Raw genomic sequence first — 13,824 nt, 5'->3', positions numbered from 1 at the left:
TCCTCCTCCTCCTCCTCCTCCTCCTCCTCCTCCTCCTTCACCCTCCTCCTTCACCCTCCTCCTCCTCCACCTCCACCTCCTCCTCCTCCCTCCCCCCTCCTCCTCCCCCCTCCTCCTCCCCCTCCTCCTCCCCCTCCTCCTCCCCCTCCTCCTCCCCCTCCTCCTCCCCCTCCTCCTCCCCCTCCTCCTCCCCCTCCCCCTCCCCCTCCTCCTCCCCCTCCTCCTCCCCCTCCTCCCCCTCCTCCCACTCCCCTCCCTCCTCCACTCCCCTCCCCCCTCCACCCCCCTCCCCCCTCCCTCCTCCACCCTCCTCCCCCCTCCCCCCTCCTCCTCTAATGGTAGTGGTATCTGATAGAGTCCAAACCCTTCGGGCTTGGGAGGGATAGGGAATGGCAAGAGGGGGCATGGAGAAATAGTCTAAATTCAGACCTTTAATAACTTCATGCATTGAATGAATCACCAATAGCTTTTTTTGGATTAAATTGTTTATTGAAATGAAAGGGACAAAGAAAACTGGTTTTAAAGGAATTAAAAGTAACGTGCTATTAACCATCCCTGGGAAGAATGATTTGAAGCAGCAGAATTAGGCTGTTTCTTAGGAGACAGGAGGTAACATTACTTGATAATCTGCTGCCTTGCCACACACTCGAACTTGCCTGCAGAAGGAGTGTGTTGAGGTAAAGGGGTTAATTTGCAGGAAAGTTGTGTTTTCAAACAGACAGTTAACGCCACACTGACAAGGAGCAAGTCACTTCTGATAAGAAGACAAGCTGTGGACTTTGAGTCAAAGAAAAGTACAGCACGGAAACAGACCCTTTGGTCCAACCTGTCCATGCTGACCAGATATCCGAACCTAATCTAGTCCAATTTGCCAGCACTTGGCCCATATCCTTCTAAACCCTTCCCATTCAAATACCAATCACAATGCCTTTTAAATGTTGCAATTGGACCAGCCTCCACCACTTCCCCTGGCAGCTCATTCCATACGTGCACCACCTTCTGCATGAAAAAATTGCCCCTTAGGTCCATTTTAAATTTTTCCCTTCTCACCCTAAACCTATGCCCTCTAGTTCTGGACTCCCCCACCCCAGGAAAAATACTTTGTCTATTTATCCTATCAATGCCCCTCATGATTTTATAAACCTCTGAGGTCGCCCCACAGCCTCTGACGCTCCAGGGAAAACAACCCCAGCCTGTTCAGCCTCTCCCTGTAGCTCAAATCCTCCAACCCTGGCAACATCCATGTAAATCTTTTCTGAACCCTTTCAAGTTTCACAGCATCTTTCTGATAGGAAGGAGACCAGAATTGCATGCAATATTCCAACAGTGGCCTAACCAATGTCCTGTACAGCCGCAACAGGACCTCTCAACTCCTGTACGCAATACTCTGACCAATAAAGGAAAGCATACCAAATGCCGCCTTCACTATCCTATCTACCTGTGACTCCATTTTCAAGGAGGGTACACCTGAGCGGGTCCTGGGGATTTATCCACTTTTGTGTCTCGATATCTAGCACCACCACCTGTATAATATGGACTTTTTTCAAGATGTCACCATCTATTTTCTCATATTCCATATCTTCCATGTCCTTCTCCACAGTAAGCACTGATGCAAAATACTCGTTTCGGATCTTCTCCCATCTCCTCCTGCGGCTCCATACATAGGTTGCCTTGCTAATTTTTGAGGAATCCTATTCTCTCGCTAGTTACCCTTTTGTCCTTAATGTATTTCTAAAAACTCTTTGGATTCTTCTAAACCCTATTTGCCAAAGCTATCTCATGTCCCCTTTTTGCCCTCCTGATTTCTCTCTTAGGTATACTCTTACTGTCTTTATACTCTTCTAAGGATTCACTCGATTTCTGCTGTCTATACCTGACATATGCTTCCTCCTTTTTCTTAACTAAAACTTCAATTTCTCGAGTCATCGAGCATTCCCTACACCTACCAGCCTTTCCTTTCACCCTAACAGGAATATACTTTCTCTGGACTCTCATTATCTCATTTCTGAAGGCTTCTCATTTTCCAGCCGTCCCCTTAACTGCAAACATCTGCCCCCAATCAGCTTTTGAAAGTTCTTGCCTAATACTGTCAAAATTAGCCTTCCTCCAATTTAGAACTTCAACTTTTAGATCTGGTCTATCCTTTTCCATCACTATTTAAAAACTAATAGAATTATGGTCGTTGACCCCAAAGTGCTCCCCCACTGAAACCTCGGTCACCTGCCCTGTCCTATTTCTCAAGAGTAGGTCAAGTTTTGCACCTTCTCCAGTAGGAACATCCACCTACTGAATTAGAAAATGTCCTAGCACACACTTAACAAATTTCTCTCCTTCTAAACCCTGAACACTATGGCAGTCCCAATCTGTTTGGAAAATTAAAATCCCCAATTTAACGACCCTATTATTCTTACAGATAACTGAAATCCCTTACGAATTGGTTTGTCAATTTCCCTCTGACTATTAGGGGGTCTATAATACAATCCCCATATGGTGATCATCCCTTTCTTATTTCTCAGTTCCACCCAAATAACTTCTCTGGATGTATTCCCAGGAATATCCTCCCTAAGACTTGAGGATTTCAGAAGTGTAATTAGTGTTTTGGATGGAAGAATCTAAAGGATCAGCAATAATATCACACGACAAATGTGAAATGGAGAAAATGTATAAAAGAATTTGACTCAAGGACTCTTCAGCAACAGAACATCCAAGAGCAGCACTGCAGAAGGATTAACCCTGAACACATCCAGAGACAGACAAATTCATAGCTAAATTCCACCATGAATTGGGTAATAGCCAAGTTGGGTTGTGAGGCTTAATTTATATTTTTCAAGGGATCTTACTTTGGTTGCTACGTGCAATAACATTTAAATAATAGCTGAATCGAAGTTAGCTTGTGGTGATTTACACAGTACAAGTATTTATTGTAGGTTGTAAAAACTACATCTTTTGATTTCCTTTATTTTTGATTGTGGTTTAAATCATGGATCGTGAAAGTAATTGCTACACTTTGAAAACAGGTTACTGGAACTCCTTGAGTTGTGTTTACACTGTTACTTCACAAGCAAATGGGGTGTTGACATAAAAAAGCATAGCACCAAGGTGTGTATGCAGACTGAGATTTGGCCATTAACAGAGTGCTGATTGCTTTGTGCAGTTGTAGATGCCAGAGATCGTTAGTCTGATGATCAGTCTCTGGTTCCTGGGCAGCTGGAATGTGTGAATGATAGAAAAGGCAGAGGTTCTTCAGACTAGCAGAAGCAGACTGTCTCTCTCTATCTCTGCAGTAAAAGTACCTGAAGAAAACCAGTTATTTTCTCTCACCAGTTGCTATTAGCAGTTGTTTTTAATCAGTAAATGAAAGACTTCATAATCAATTGCCCTATTCTTCCTGAAAAAAGTGGAAAAAAAATATAGAGAAGATCAGAGAACACAAATTTAGGGAAGGCAAAGGAACATCTCATTGAATCTTGCTCCCTAGTGCTACTGAAACATGTTACCTCTAATTTTTCCCTCTGCTAATAACACCAATTTTCTATTGTTTGTATCTATCTAGATAAAGGGTTTAAAAAGGGTTAGATAAATACATTAGGTACTTTGTGTGCATTGATTAAACAGTTGTGGTGACCCCAGAAGTAGTGGAACTTGAGAATCAGCACTCTTTCCAACGTAGGATAGTCAGCAGGGTCAAGCGAGGTAGCAACCTGTGATCTGCTATGAGCTATAAATACACAAGCCCAACACTGGGCATGCTATTTAAAGTTAAGGAACAAGACTTGCCATTATCTTCTCCAAGTAATGAGGATAAATGTTAAATGCCAACTTTACCACAAACTCTGATATCCCAAGAATTACACCCTCTCTGGAGTCAGAAAATACTGAGCAACTGATTACTGACAACCCATTTCTTCTATTTGCAGTCTGACACTGTCTGTCTTGCTCACTTTTGCTTTCAGTCCCTTTGAATGAGAAACCGAGATAGCCAGACACAAGTTGTGTGTGAATTCAGCCTATTGCTGTTTGCAACATAGGCACCCAACTGTTGTTTAATAGGCGCTTAAGCACCTACAAGGATAGTGAGTGGAAAATGAGCTCCTAATAAAGGGAGGGGGCTTCTTGTCTTTTACTGGATTACTGCTGCCTCTGCATGATCTTGGAGCGGTTTATACTGATTCTCTTGAAGAACAATGTGGCACATACAAGTGACTGCCAGAATGCTGAGCTTTAGTACAACTGTCACTTGGTCTGGTCTGCACAACCTTCCTACTTGTACACCGAGCCTTTCTTTGTTCTGTTCTCAGGTTTTTCTTTCGGAGTGGCAATATCGAGCACCCAGGTGACAAGCTGTTCAACACCACCGTTGAAGTTTTACCTTTTGATGTAAGACTTTTATTTGGAAACACTTCAGAAAATCTGTAATGTAATGGATTTTTGCATGTGTCAAATGTTTTAACTGCACAGAGTCACCAAATTGTTATGGCAAAGAAGATGACTGTTTGGCCCTTTGTGTTTGTGCTAGCCCTCCAAATAAGCAATTTGCTTAGTGGCATTCCCATCTTCTTGTAATCCAGAAAATTCTTCCTTTAAGAGGCTAGGTGAATTAGCCGTGGTAGGGGAAAGGATGTGGGTGGGATGCTCTTCAGGGTGGTGATGTGGACTTGATGGGCCAAATGGCCTGCTTTCACACTGTAGGGATTCTAACTTGCTCACTTAAGGTATCAATCTGGTAAACCTCCTCTGAACAAACTCCCTTATATTTACATTGTTCCTTAAATAAGGAGACCAAAACAGCACTTAGTAATCAAGATATGGTCTAACCAATGTCCTGCACAAGTGAAGTATAACATTCTTGCTTTTATATTCAATTTCTCTCATAATAAAGCTCAGCATCCAATTAGCCTTTTTGTTTACGTGTTGTAGCTGCATACTATTTCTGACTCGTACACTGGAATATCTAAACCCCACTGGATCTCAAAATTCTTCAGTCATTCTCTGTTTAAGTAATGCACTGCTTTCTAATTATTCATGACAAAATGAGTACCTTCGTGTTTTGAAGAAGTCATACCAAACTCCGACATTAACTCTGTTTCTCTCTCCCACAGATGTTCCCTGACCTGCTGAGTTCCTCCAGCATTCTGTGTTTGTTTTAGATTTCCAGCAGCTGCAGTTATGTTTCTTTATTAAATTCAAGTTTTCCCATGTTGTACTCCATCTGCCAAATGTTTGGCCACTTATTCAACCTTCTCATTTCTGCCAGCAACTCTCTTTTTCACAAAATGTTTCTCTACCTACCTTCATATCGCTGATGACATTGAATTTAGCCAGCAAGCCTTTGATCTCTTTGTTGCTGCAGATTTTGATATGTTGAGACCCCAGCACAGATCTCTGTGTGACTGTACTCATCGCATCCTGTCAATTTCAATTGGTATTGTCTTGAAAATAGAAGGTTTGGGGATGATCTAACTGAGCGGTACATAATGATGAGATCACTTGACAGTGTTTATAGAAACAATTAGGGAGTCTGGTATGGGGTTAATAACTCCAGGACAAGGCAGCATAACAGAGTGGGCATTCGGATAAAACTAGGAAACACTTTTTCTATAGGGCAGTGAAAATCTGAATTCTCAGATCTGCGAAAGGCTGTAATTGCTGAGGATCAATTGAAAATTTTCAAGATTGAGTTCAACAAATGTCTGTCTGGTTAATCACATGGAGAAAAGGCAGATAAATGGCAGGACCAAATCAACCTTATCTAACTAAACACGCAATGGGTTTGACAGGCTCAATAACCTCCTACTGTTCATTATATATTGGGAATAGTGGGATGTAAGAGTTAATTGACCAGTTTTTAAATAATCTCAATCTTCATATGTGACTGTTTTTAGACAGTTTGGCCATGGAATGTTGAACAATCCCAATCATTCCTTCACCCTGACCAGTATCCACATGTGCAACTTCCAACCTGGGTCTCACTGGATAAATATCAATAGCACTTTACTTTTCTAGACCTCCACCCCACTTGGAGGGCCATTTGCTTCAAATGGGTGCTTGGGATAAAGATACATTCTCCCTTGCATTATCACCAATTTGCATTTATACAGAGTCTTTCCTCAAAGTAAAACATCACAAGTTATTTCAAGGAGTGTACGAGAAACACAATTTGACTCTGCACCACTTAGGGAGCTATTTGGGCAGATGATTTAAATGTCAAAAGGATAAGTTTAAGGACCATCTTAAAGGACAAATGAGAAACAAATGGGCAGTGAAGTTCAGGGAGGCAATGCCAGAACTTTTTGCAGAAGGGAGGGAAGGCAAGTAGTTGAAGGGATGAGCAAGACACCAGAGTTATCAGAGCAGAGAGATCTCAGGTTTGTGGGGCTGATGGAGATCACAGAGATAGGAAGGTATGAGGTCACAGTGAAAATTGTAAACAAGGATCAGTTTTAAAATTGAGATGTTACAGTTGAGTGTAGGTACAACAGGAAAATACTGGAAACAATGACATATATCTGAATACATTTTATTCTAATTTACAGACAGAACTGTCATGGAAGGAGACCTTACTGGATGGTAAAGACAAGACTCCCAAATACCAGAGAACAGAAGATGGGTATATCAGAATCGGTAAGACTTTTAAACACAGTAATTTCTGATCTCGAGTGCTGAGACTTTTATTGCAAAACATAAAATGTATATAACTTTCCAATGAAACATTTCTAATGGGTGGCCGCAGAGTCTAGTCAGTTTGGGTGAAGATAAATGGGGTAGATAATTGCCTATGTAAACCAAACTCTGAACAATCAAGCAATAATGGTTGACCAGGTCCTTAAATCCTTTTCTTGTATTTCAGCTTTCTTTGTAAATGGTATCGCTGAGGGAGTTGTGGATCCAATGTTTGGACCACTGGAGGTTGTCCGTCTGTCCACCCTATCAGACTCGCCAGTTTGGGTGATACTCAGTGAGGTATGATTCTTTCTATTGCTTCAGTCCGGGCCTTCAGCTGCCTAGGCCCTAAGCTTTGGAATTTCCTCTCTAAAACTCTTTAACTCTCTTTCTTTGCTCCTTTAAGACACTTTTTAAAACCTACCTCTTTTTGAACAAACTTTTGGTCATCTGTACTAATGTTTCTTCATCATTTAATGTAAGATTTTAGCTGAATATCACTCCTATGAAGCTCTTTGGGGTATTCTACTGTGTTAAAATCGCTGTATAATACAAGTATTATTGGTATCTTGCATTATGATGGTCAATACTTGGATCTTGGAATCATAAAAGATTTTTTTTTTGATTTGGGATTAATGTCTTCATTGAAGCATGTTTCCTAGAGTCAGACTTATGAGAGGGCTCAGTTGAAACAGGTCTTTTTCATTTGCTATGTCTAGATTACCATGCTGGATTTAACTTTTGCTGTACCTGGCAGCTCATCCAGCTATTGAACATCTAATGTTATGATCTCTATTAATGTTTTTAGTAGAGTTTGATCCATACTGAAATTTGACTTGATAGATCATATTTATTCTTTTTTGTTTTAATGAAGTAGGCTTGAACTGAAACACAAGCATGCAATGCTGCAGATTTGGTTTAGGTTGAAACTTTATTGCTGGAACAGCACAGCAGGTCAGGCAGCATCCAGGGAACAGGAGATTCGACGTTTCGGGCACAGGCCCTTCTTCGGGCACAGGCCCGAAACGTCGAATCTCCTGTTCCCTGGATGCTGCCTGACCTGCTGTGCTGTTCCAGCAATAAAGTTTCAACTTTGATCTCCAGCATCTGCAGACCTCACTTTCTCCTTGCAGATTTGGTTTAAACAATAATAAGAAATTTATTTAGCAAAAGAAATGAGGATGAAACAAAATACATCAAATTATTTACATTTAACACAACGTTAAAAAAACGTGATAAAATGCAATCCGATTAATTTTAATGGCACACCTTTTTCAGTACATGGGTGGCATGGTGGCTCAGTGGTTAGCACTGCTGCCTCAGTGCCAGGGACCCGGGTTCGATGCGTGGAATTTGCATGTTCTCCCCATGTCTGCGTGGGTTTCCTCCGGATGCTCTGGTTTCTTCCCGCAGTCCAAAGATGTTCAGGTTAGGTGAATTGGCCATGTTAAATTGCCCATAGTGTTCAAGGATGTGTAAGTTAGGTATATTAGTCAGGGGAAGCATGGAGTGACAGGGAATGGGTCTGGGTGGGACACTGTTTGGAGGGTCGGTGTGACGTGTTGGGCCAAATGGCCTGTTTCCACACTGTAGGGATTCCACATGAAAGAGAACTGCCCTTCTCTATAATATCTATAGGGCTTAACTAATGCTTCAGTTCCTGGTCTTGAGAATCTGATCATTTCTTCCTTGAAGCTTCTCATAGCTGAGTTTCGACTTTCTCAGCAATGAATTGAGCTTTCATGGTTTTAACGAACACTTATGGTTTGGAACCTTCAAACTCCTTACAATCAAGTAACCTATTACTTAAACAGTTCCAAATTATCCCCTTTAGAATAAACTGTTTTATACATCCAGCTTCAGTCAGGATTTCTGTGGAACTGAAACCAGAAATTTTCTTCAAGTTTTGTTGTTTCCCTAAGCTAATTCAAGCACCATTCCAGAACCTTTTAACTTAATCCTCATTCAATATATAGTTTACTTTGTTCATGAATTTAAAAAAACGCTCCCAATGTAAACAAATTCCCATTAGCCTCGAAGATCTGTTAAACTCATACTTTTTCCTCGCAAACATAGCTTCAGAAAACCTTACAATTAATAAACCCTTTTCGAGACAGCACAAAACCCACATTCCATGGATTTAAAGTTTAAACCCTAAAAGCCACTGTATCACAGCATATATAAATCACACATTATACATCATACTTTGTACAGATAAGTTTCCTGGCACTTTTATGCCACCGAATCTCTCGGCCCTCTTCTCCCATTGGTTTGAAATGTAGTGATTGTCACAAAGTGGTAGCTAATTAAATTTTATGATGTCTGGAATTCTCCTTTTCAATGTCCTGGAGAGCAAACCAAGAAAAGAAAAAAAAAATCATATTTCTATAAGTCTGCATTAGAGAGGTGTGTAGGTGAGGTACACAGAAGTGGTATCCACACGGCACTGATGCTGCTGTCCCTTGGGGATAATAACTGAGCGTACTATAGGTGTGATCTCCCCAATGCCCTATTCAGTTAGATATACAACACAGAAATACACCCTTTGGTCTAACTCATGTATGCTGACTAGATATCCTAGGTAAATATGGTCCCATTTGTTGGCATTTGGCCCATATTCCTGAAATCCCTTCCTTTTTATATACCCATCCAGATGCTTTTTCAATGTTTAATTGTACCATCCTCTGCCACTTCCTCTGGCAGCTCATTCCATACATGCACCACCTTCTGCATGAAAAAGGTGCCCCTTGGGTCCCTTTTATATCTTTTCCCCCCTCATCTTTAAACCTATGCCTTCTAGTTATGGACTCCCTCAACCCAGGGAAAAGACTTTGTCTATTTACCCTATCCATGCCCCTCATGATATTATAAGGTCACTCCTCAGCCTCCAAAGCTCCAGGAAAAATAGCCCCCAGCCCATTCAATCTCTCCCGATAGCTCAAACCCTCCAATCCTGGCAACATCCTCGTAAATCTTTTCTGAACCCTTTCAAGTTTCACAACATCCTACCTCTAGCAGAAAGACTAGAATTGGAAGCAATACTCCAACAGTGGCCTAACCAATGTCATGTACAGCCACAACATGACCTCCCAACTCCAATACTGAATGCACTGACCAGTAAAGTCAAGCATACTAAGTGCAGCCTTTGCTACCCAATCTACTTGTGACTCTACTTTCAAGAAACTGACCTACCCTCCAAAGTCTCTGTTCAGCAACACTCACCATTAAATGTATAAGTCTTGACCAGATTTGCCTTGCAGCACCTCATACTTTTCTAAATTAAACTCCATCTGCTGCTACTCGACCCATTGGCCGTCTGATCAAGAGCCCGTTATACTCTGAGGTAACTTTTTTGCTGTCCACTACACTTCCAATTTACTAGTAAACTTACTAACCGTACCTCCTATATTCACATGCAAATCATTTTTAAAAATGATGAAAAACAGTGGACCCACCACTGATCCTTGTGGTACACCACTGCTCACAGGTCTCCAGTCTGAAAAGCAAACTTCCACCACCACGGTCTTTCTTATACCATTGAGTCAGTGCTGTATCCAAATGGCTAGTTCTCCCTCTGTTCTGTGTGATCTAACCTTGTTAACCAGTCTAATATGACGAGTCTTGTCGAAGCCTTCTTGAAGTCCATATAAATGACAAGCACCATTCTGTCCTTATCAATCCTCTTTATTACTTCACAAAACTCAATCTAGTTTGTGAGACATGATTTCCCACACAAAGAGCCATGTTGACTATTTCTAGTCACTCCTTGCCTTTCCAAATACATGTACATCCTGTCCCTCAGGATTCCCTCCAACAACTTGCCCACCACTGATGTCAGGCTCACCTGTCTTTGGTTCCCTGGCTTATCCTTATCACCTTTGTTAAATAGTGGCGCCACGTAAGCCAACCTTCAGTCTTCCAGCACCTCACCTATGGCTATTGATGATACAGATATCTCAGCAAGAGGCCCAGCAATCATTTCCCTCACTTCCCACAGGGTTCTAGATTACACCTGATCAGGTCCTGGGGAATTATCCACCTTTATGCGTTTAAGACATTCAGCACCTTTTCCTCTGTAATATGGACATTTTTCAAGATGTCACTTGGGCCAGGTGCTGGCAGGTGGGGCTAGATTTGGTTGGGATATCTGGTCGACATGGACAAATTGGACCAAAGGGTCTGTTTCCGTGCTGTACATCTCTATGACTCTGTCACTATTTATTTCCCCATCTTCTATATCTTCCATATTCTTCTCCACAGTGAACACTGATAGAATGAACTCGTTCAGTATCACACCTATTTCCTCTGGTTCCACACATAGACGGCCTTGCTGATCTTTGAAGGGTCCTCTTCTTTCCCTAATTCCCTTTTGTCTTTAATTTATTTGTAGAATCCCTTTGGATTCTCATTAACTCTATTTGCTAAGGCTATTTCAAATCCCCCTTTTGCTCTCCTGATTTCCCTCTTAAGTATGCTTCTACTGCCTTTATACTTTTCTAAAATTCACTCGAGTCCCTGCTGTCAATATCTGACGTATACTTACTTCCTTTTCTTGACCAAAACTCCTGTTTCTGTCGTCACCCAGCATTCCTATACCTACCAGTCTTGCCTTTCACCATAACAGGTACACACTGTCTCTGAATTCTTGTTAGCTCATTTTTAAATGCTTCCTGATTTTCAGCCATCCCTTTACTTGTGAACATCTGCCCCCAATCAATTTTTGAAAGTTCTTGCCTTGTGCTGTCAAAATTGGCCTTCCTCCAATTTAGAACTTCAACTTTTAGATCCAGTATATCCTTTTCCATCACTATTTTAAACTGGCCCCCAAATGCTCCCCCACTGACCCCTCAGTCACATGCCCTGCCTTATTTCCCATGAGTAGGTCAGGTTTTGCACCTTCTCTCATAGGTACATCCACATACTGAATCTTGGAGCAAGACTATCCCATTTTTACGATCCATCCCATTTTTATGATCCATCCCATTTGCAAAAGGGTTAATCAAGTATCAGAGATGTGTTTAAGTGGAAGCTTGATAAATAAATGAGAAATGAATTGAACATCATGCTGATAAGACTAAAGTGGCTCTTGTAGTATAGTTTGTATATCGAATTTATGCTGCAAAAAATGAATGAAAAAATATGCCTTATCATAATAATTTATGCCAATATTGTGGCATTTCTTTCAGATATTTATAAAGAAAGCTGAGACTTAAAAGTAGAGAAGATTTAGTTTTGACCATGATGGAGTGGGCTCTCCTCTGGACTGGAACTTATCTCGTGGAATCTCTTCTTTGATCATCGATTTCATCGCAGAAAGACTCAACCATCTGTTGGTCAATTCAGGAAGAGAGGGAATACCCTGAGTAAGGCAAACACCCTCCCCTCCTCCCTCCAAAAACTGCCTACTCTTGACACATCAAAGAACAGCTTGTGCCTGACGGGACTCCATTTTATACTTAACAGAACAAAAATTGTGTGGAAAAAAAAATCTGTTTATAATAGGATCTTCCATTCCAATGCATTCTGATCCAATTTATTAAAAGTGGCAAAATTTTTAACCTCTACCTTATTGATTGTGTCGGCTGTGAGGTACTAAACTGATGGACAACTTCACTTCGGAGAAAGATGGGGAGTGAAGGAGGAGGACTGGGATAGCCAGCACTTCTCATTGAAGGGAGGAGGTTTGTGGTGCCTCTCTAATGGAAGAAAGAGGATGGAGACCAGAGTATGAGGGTGGTCTCTGAACAACGAATGTCTCAAATCAGGGATTTATCCAGATCATTTACATACATATTTTTACTCATTTTAGAGACAATTTTATAACCACTAAAATCAACAATATTTCAAATATCAAGCCTAATTGCTGATTGTTAATACCTGAAATATTTGACTTAATTCCTTCAAAAAAGGGTGTTGGATAAATCCCATGTAGAATTCTCATGTAGATTTGAAGATGAAATGTGGAAAGAAAAATCGCTTTCTCAGCAGGGTTTGGTGAGGGGGTGGGAGGGTGAAGGTTTGAAGGCAGTTTGGCCCTTTTACTGCTGAACTGATGGTGTGGAAATTTGACACACAAAGTTGAATGTGAATGCTCTATTCCAGATCCTCTGGAGGTTGAGGGGTACTCAGTGTCAAGAGCTCATTCATTTACTTTGCCCACTGAATGCAGATCTTTGTTTATAAATCCTTGTCAACCAAAACAAAGCTGTATAAGATTCTCTGCTTATTTATGGTCCAAATGTTGAAGGGTCTTAATGTTGCCATGTCAATAATTGTACTGCAAAAGTTGGTGTGAATAGAAAGTAGAAGCCTCTCTCTGCTCCCATCAACCTTTTCATGTAAAATTATTGTGGGGAGGAATTCTACTCCCCAAGGTCTTTTTATGTTAATGGTAATAAAGTTCAGTGAATGGAAGAAAGAATTTAATATATTCATTTTATAAACTGTACTATTTTACACAACAATCTGTAAATGCGGTCCAGTTTGTAGATAATAAATGTGTATCATTAATAATGCATAATTGTGAATGGAGGAAAATCATTGTAATCAAGTGACCATGAATCAGTCTGAGTAAGTCTGGTTTATCTGAATATTTGGACTTCATTTGAGTGAAGATTGGTCTCCTAATGGCTCAGGTCGTAAAGCTATTTGGCCGTAGTTTCCTGTTTTCTGTCTCCTTCCCTTATTAAATAAAGGATTTACATTCAAATCTAATTAAACTTTCCCTGAATCTAGGGAGTTTTTGAAAATTAAAAGCATTGCATCAATTATTTCACATGCCACTTCTTTTAAGATTCCAGAATGAAATTCATCAGGATTTGGTACTTGTCGGCTCGCAGCTCCAACTATCTGCTCAGTACCCCTTCTCAAGTTATTGTAATTTTCCTTAGTTCCTTCTTCCCTCCCTTCTGCTCTCTCATTTTAGAACTGGTTTTGGGATGCTTTTTTTTTTCCTCTGTAGTGAAGACTGATGCAAAATATCTGTTTAGTTCATCTGCCATCTCTTTCTTTTCTATTCGGAAATCTCCAACTCACTTTCTATATGATCAACTTAGCTCACTTTGCTAACTTTTAAAAAGAGTTATACTTATTATCTTACTGTCGGTTTTTATAGTTCTGGCTAGTTTTATCTCAATCTAATTTTTCCCTCCTTCATAATTTTTT

At 40.7% G+C, this 13,824-nt stretch overlaps 1 protein-coding gene across 2 annotated transcripts in view; it reads left to right on the top strand.

The window, feature by feature from the left end:
• Nucleotides 1-13,415, top strand: part of mgat4b (alpha-1,3-mannosyl-glycoprotein 4-beta-N-acetylglucosaminyltransferase B) — a 245,870-nt gene extending 232,455 nt beyond the window's left edge. For both annotated transcript variants that reach the window (XM_043703124.2, XM_043703125.2), the window contains 4 exons: nucleotides 4,299-4,377; nucleotides 6,534-6,621; nucleotides 6,848-6,960; nucleotides 11,847-13,415. In XM_043703124.2, the coding sequence (XP_043559059.2) occupies nucleotides 4,299-4,377; nucleotides 6,534-6,621; nucleotides 6,848-6,960; nucleotides 11,847-11,873 (307 nt within the window). In that variant the 3' untranslated portion in view covers nucleotides 11,874-13,415. The remainder of the gene's footprint in view (nucleotides 1-4,298; nucleotides 4,378-6,533; nucleotides 6,622-6,847; nucleotides 6,961-11,846) is intronic.
• Nucleotides 13,416-13,824: the final 409 nt, after the last annotated feature.

Source organism: Chiloscyllium plagiosum, unplaced genomic scaffold (assembly GCF_037043375.1).
Source record: "Chiloscyllium plagiosum isolate Xiang-an unplaced genomic scaffold, Cpla_swu_hap1 HiC_scaffold_16, whole genome shotgun sequence".
NCBI classification, from domain to species: domain Eukaryota; kingdom Metazoa; phylum Chordata; class Chondrichthyes; order Orectolobiformes; family Hemiscylliidae; genus Chiloscyllium; species Chiloscyllium plagiosum.
Note: the sequence above shows the minus strand (reverse complement) of the source record. Positions and strands in the feature narration are given on the sequence as shown.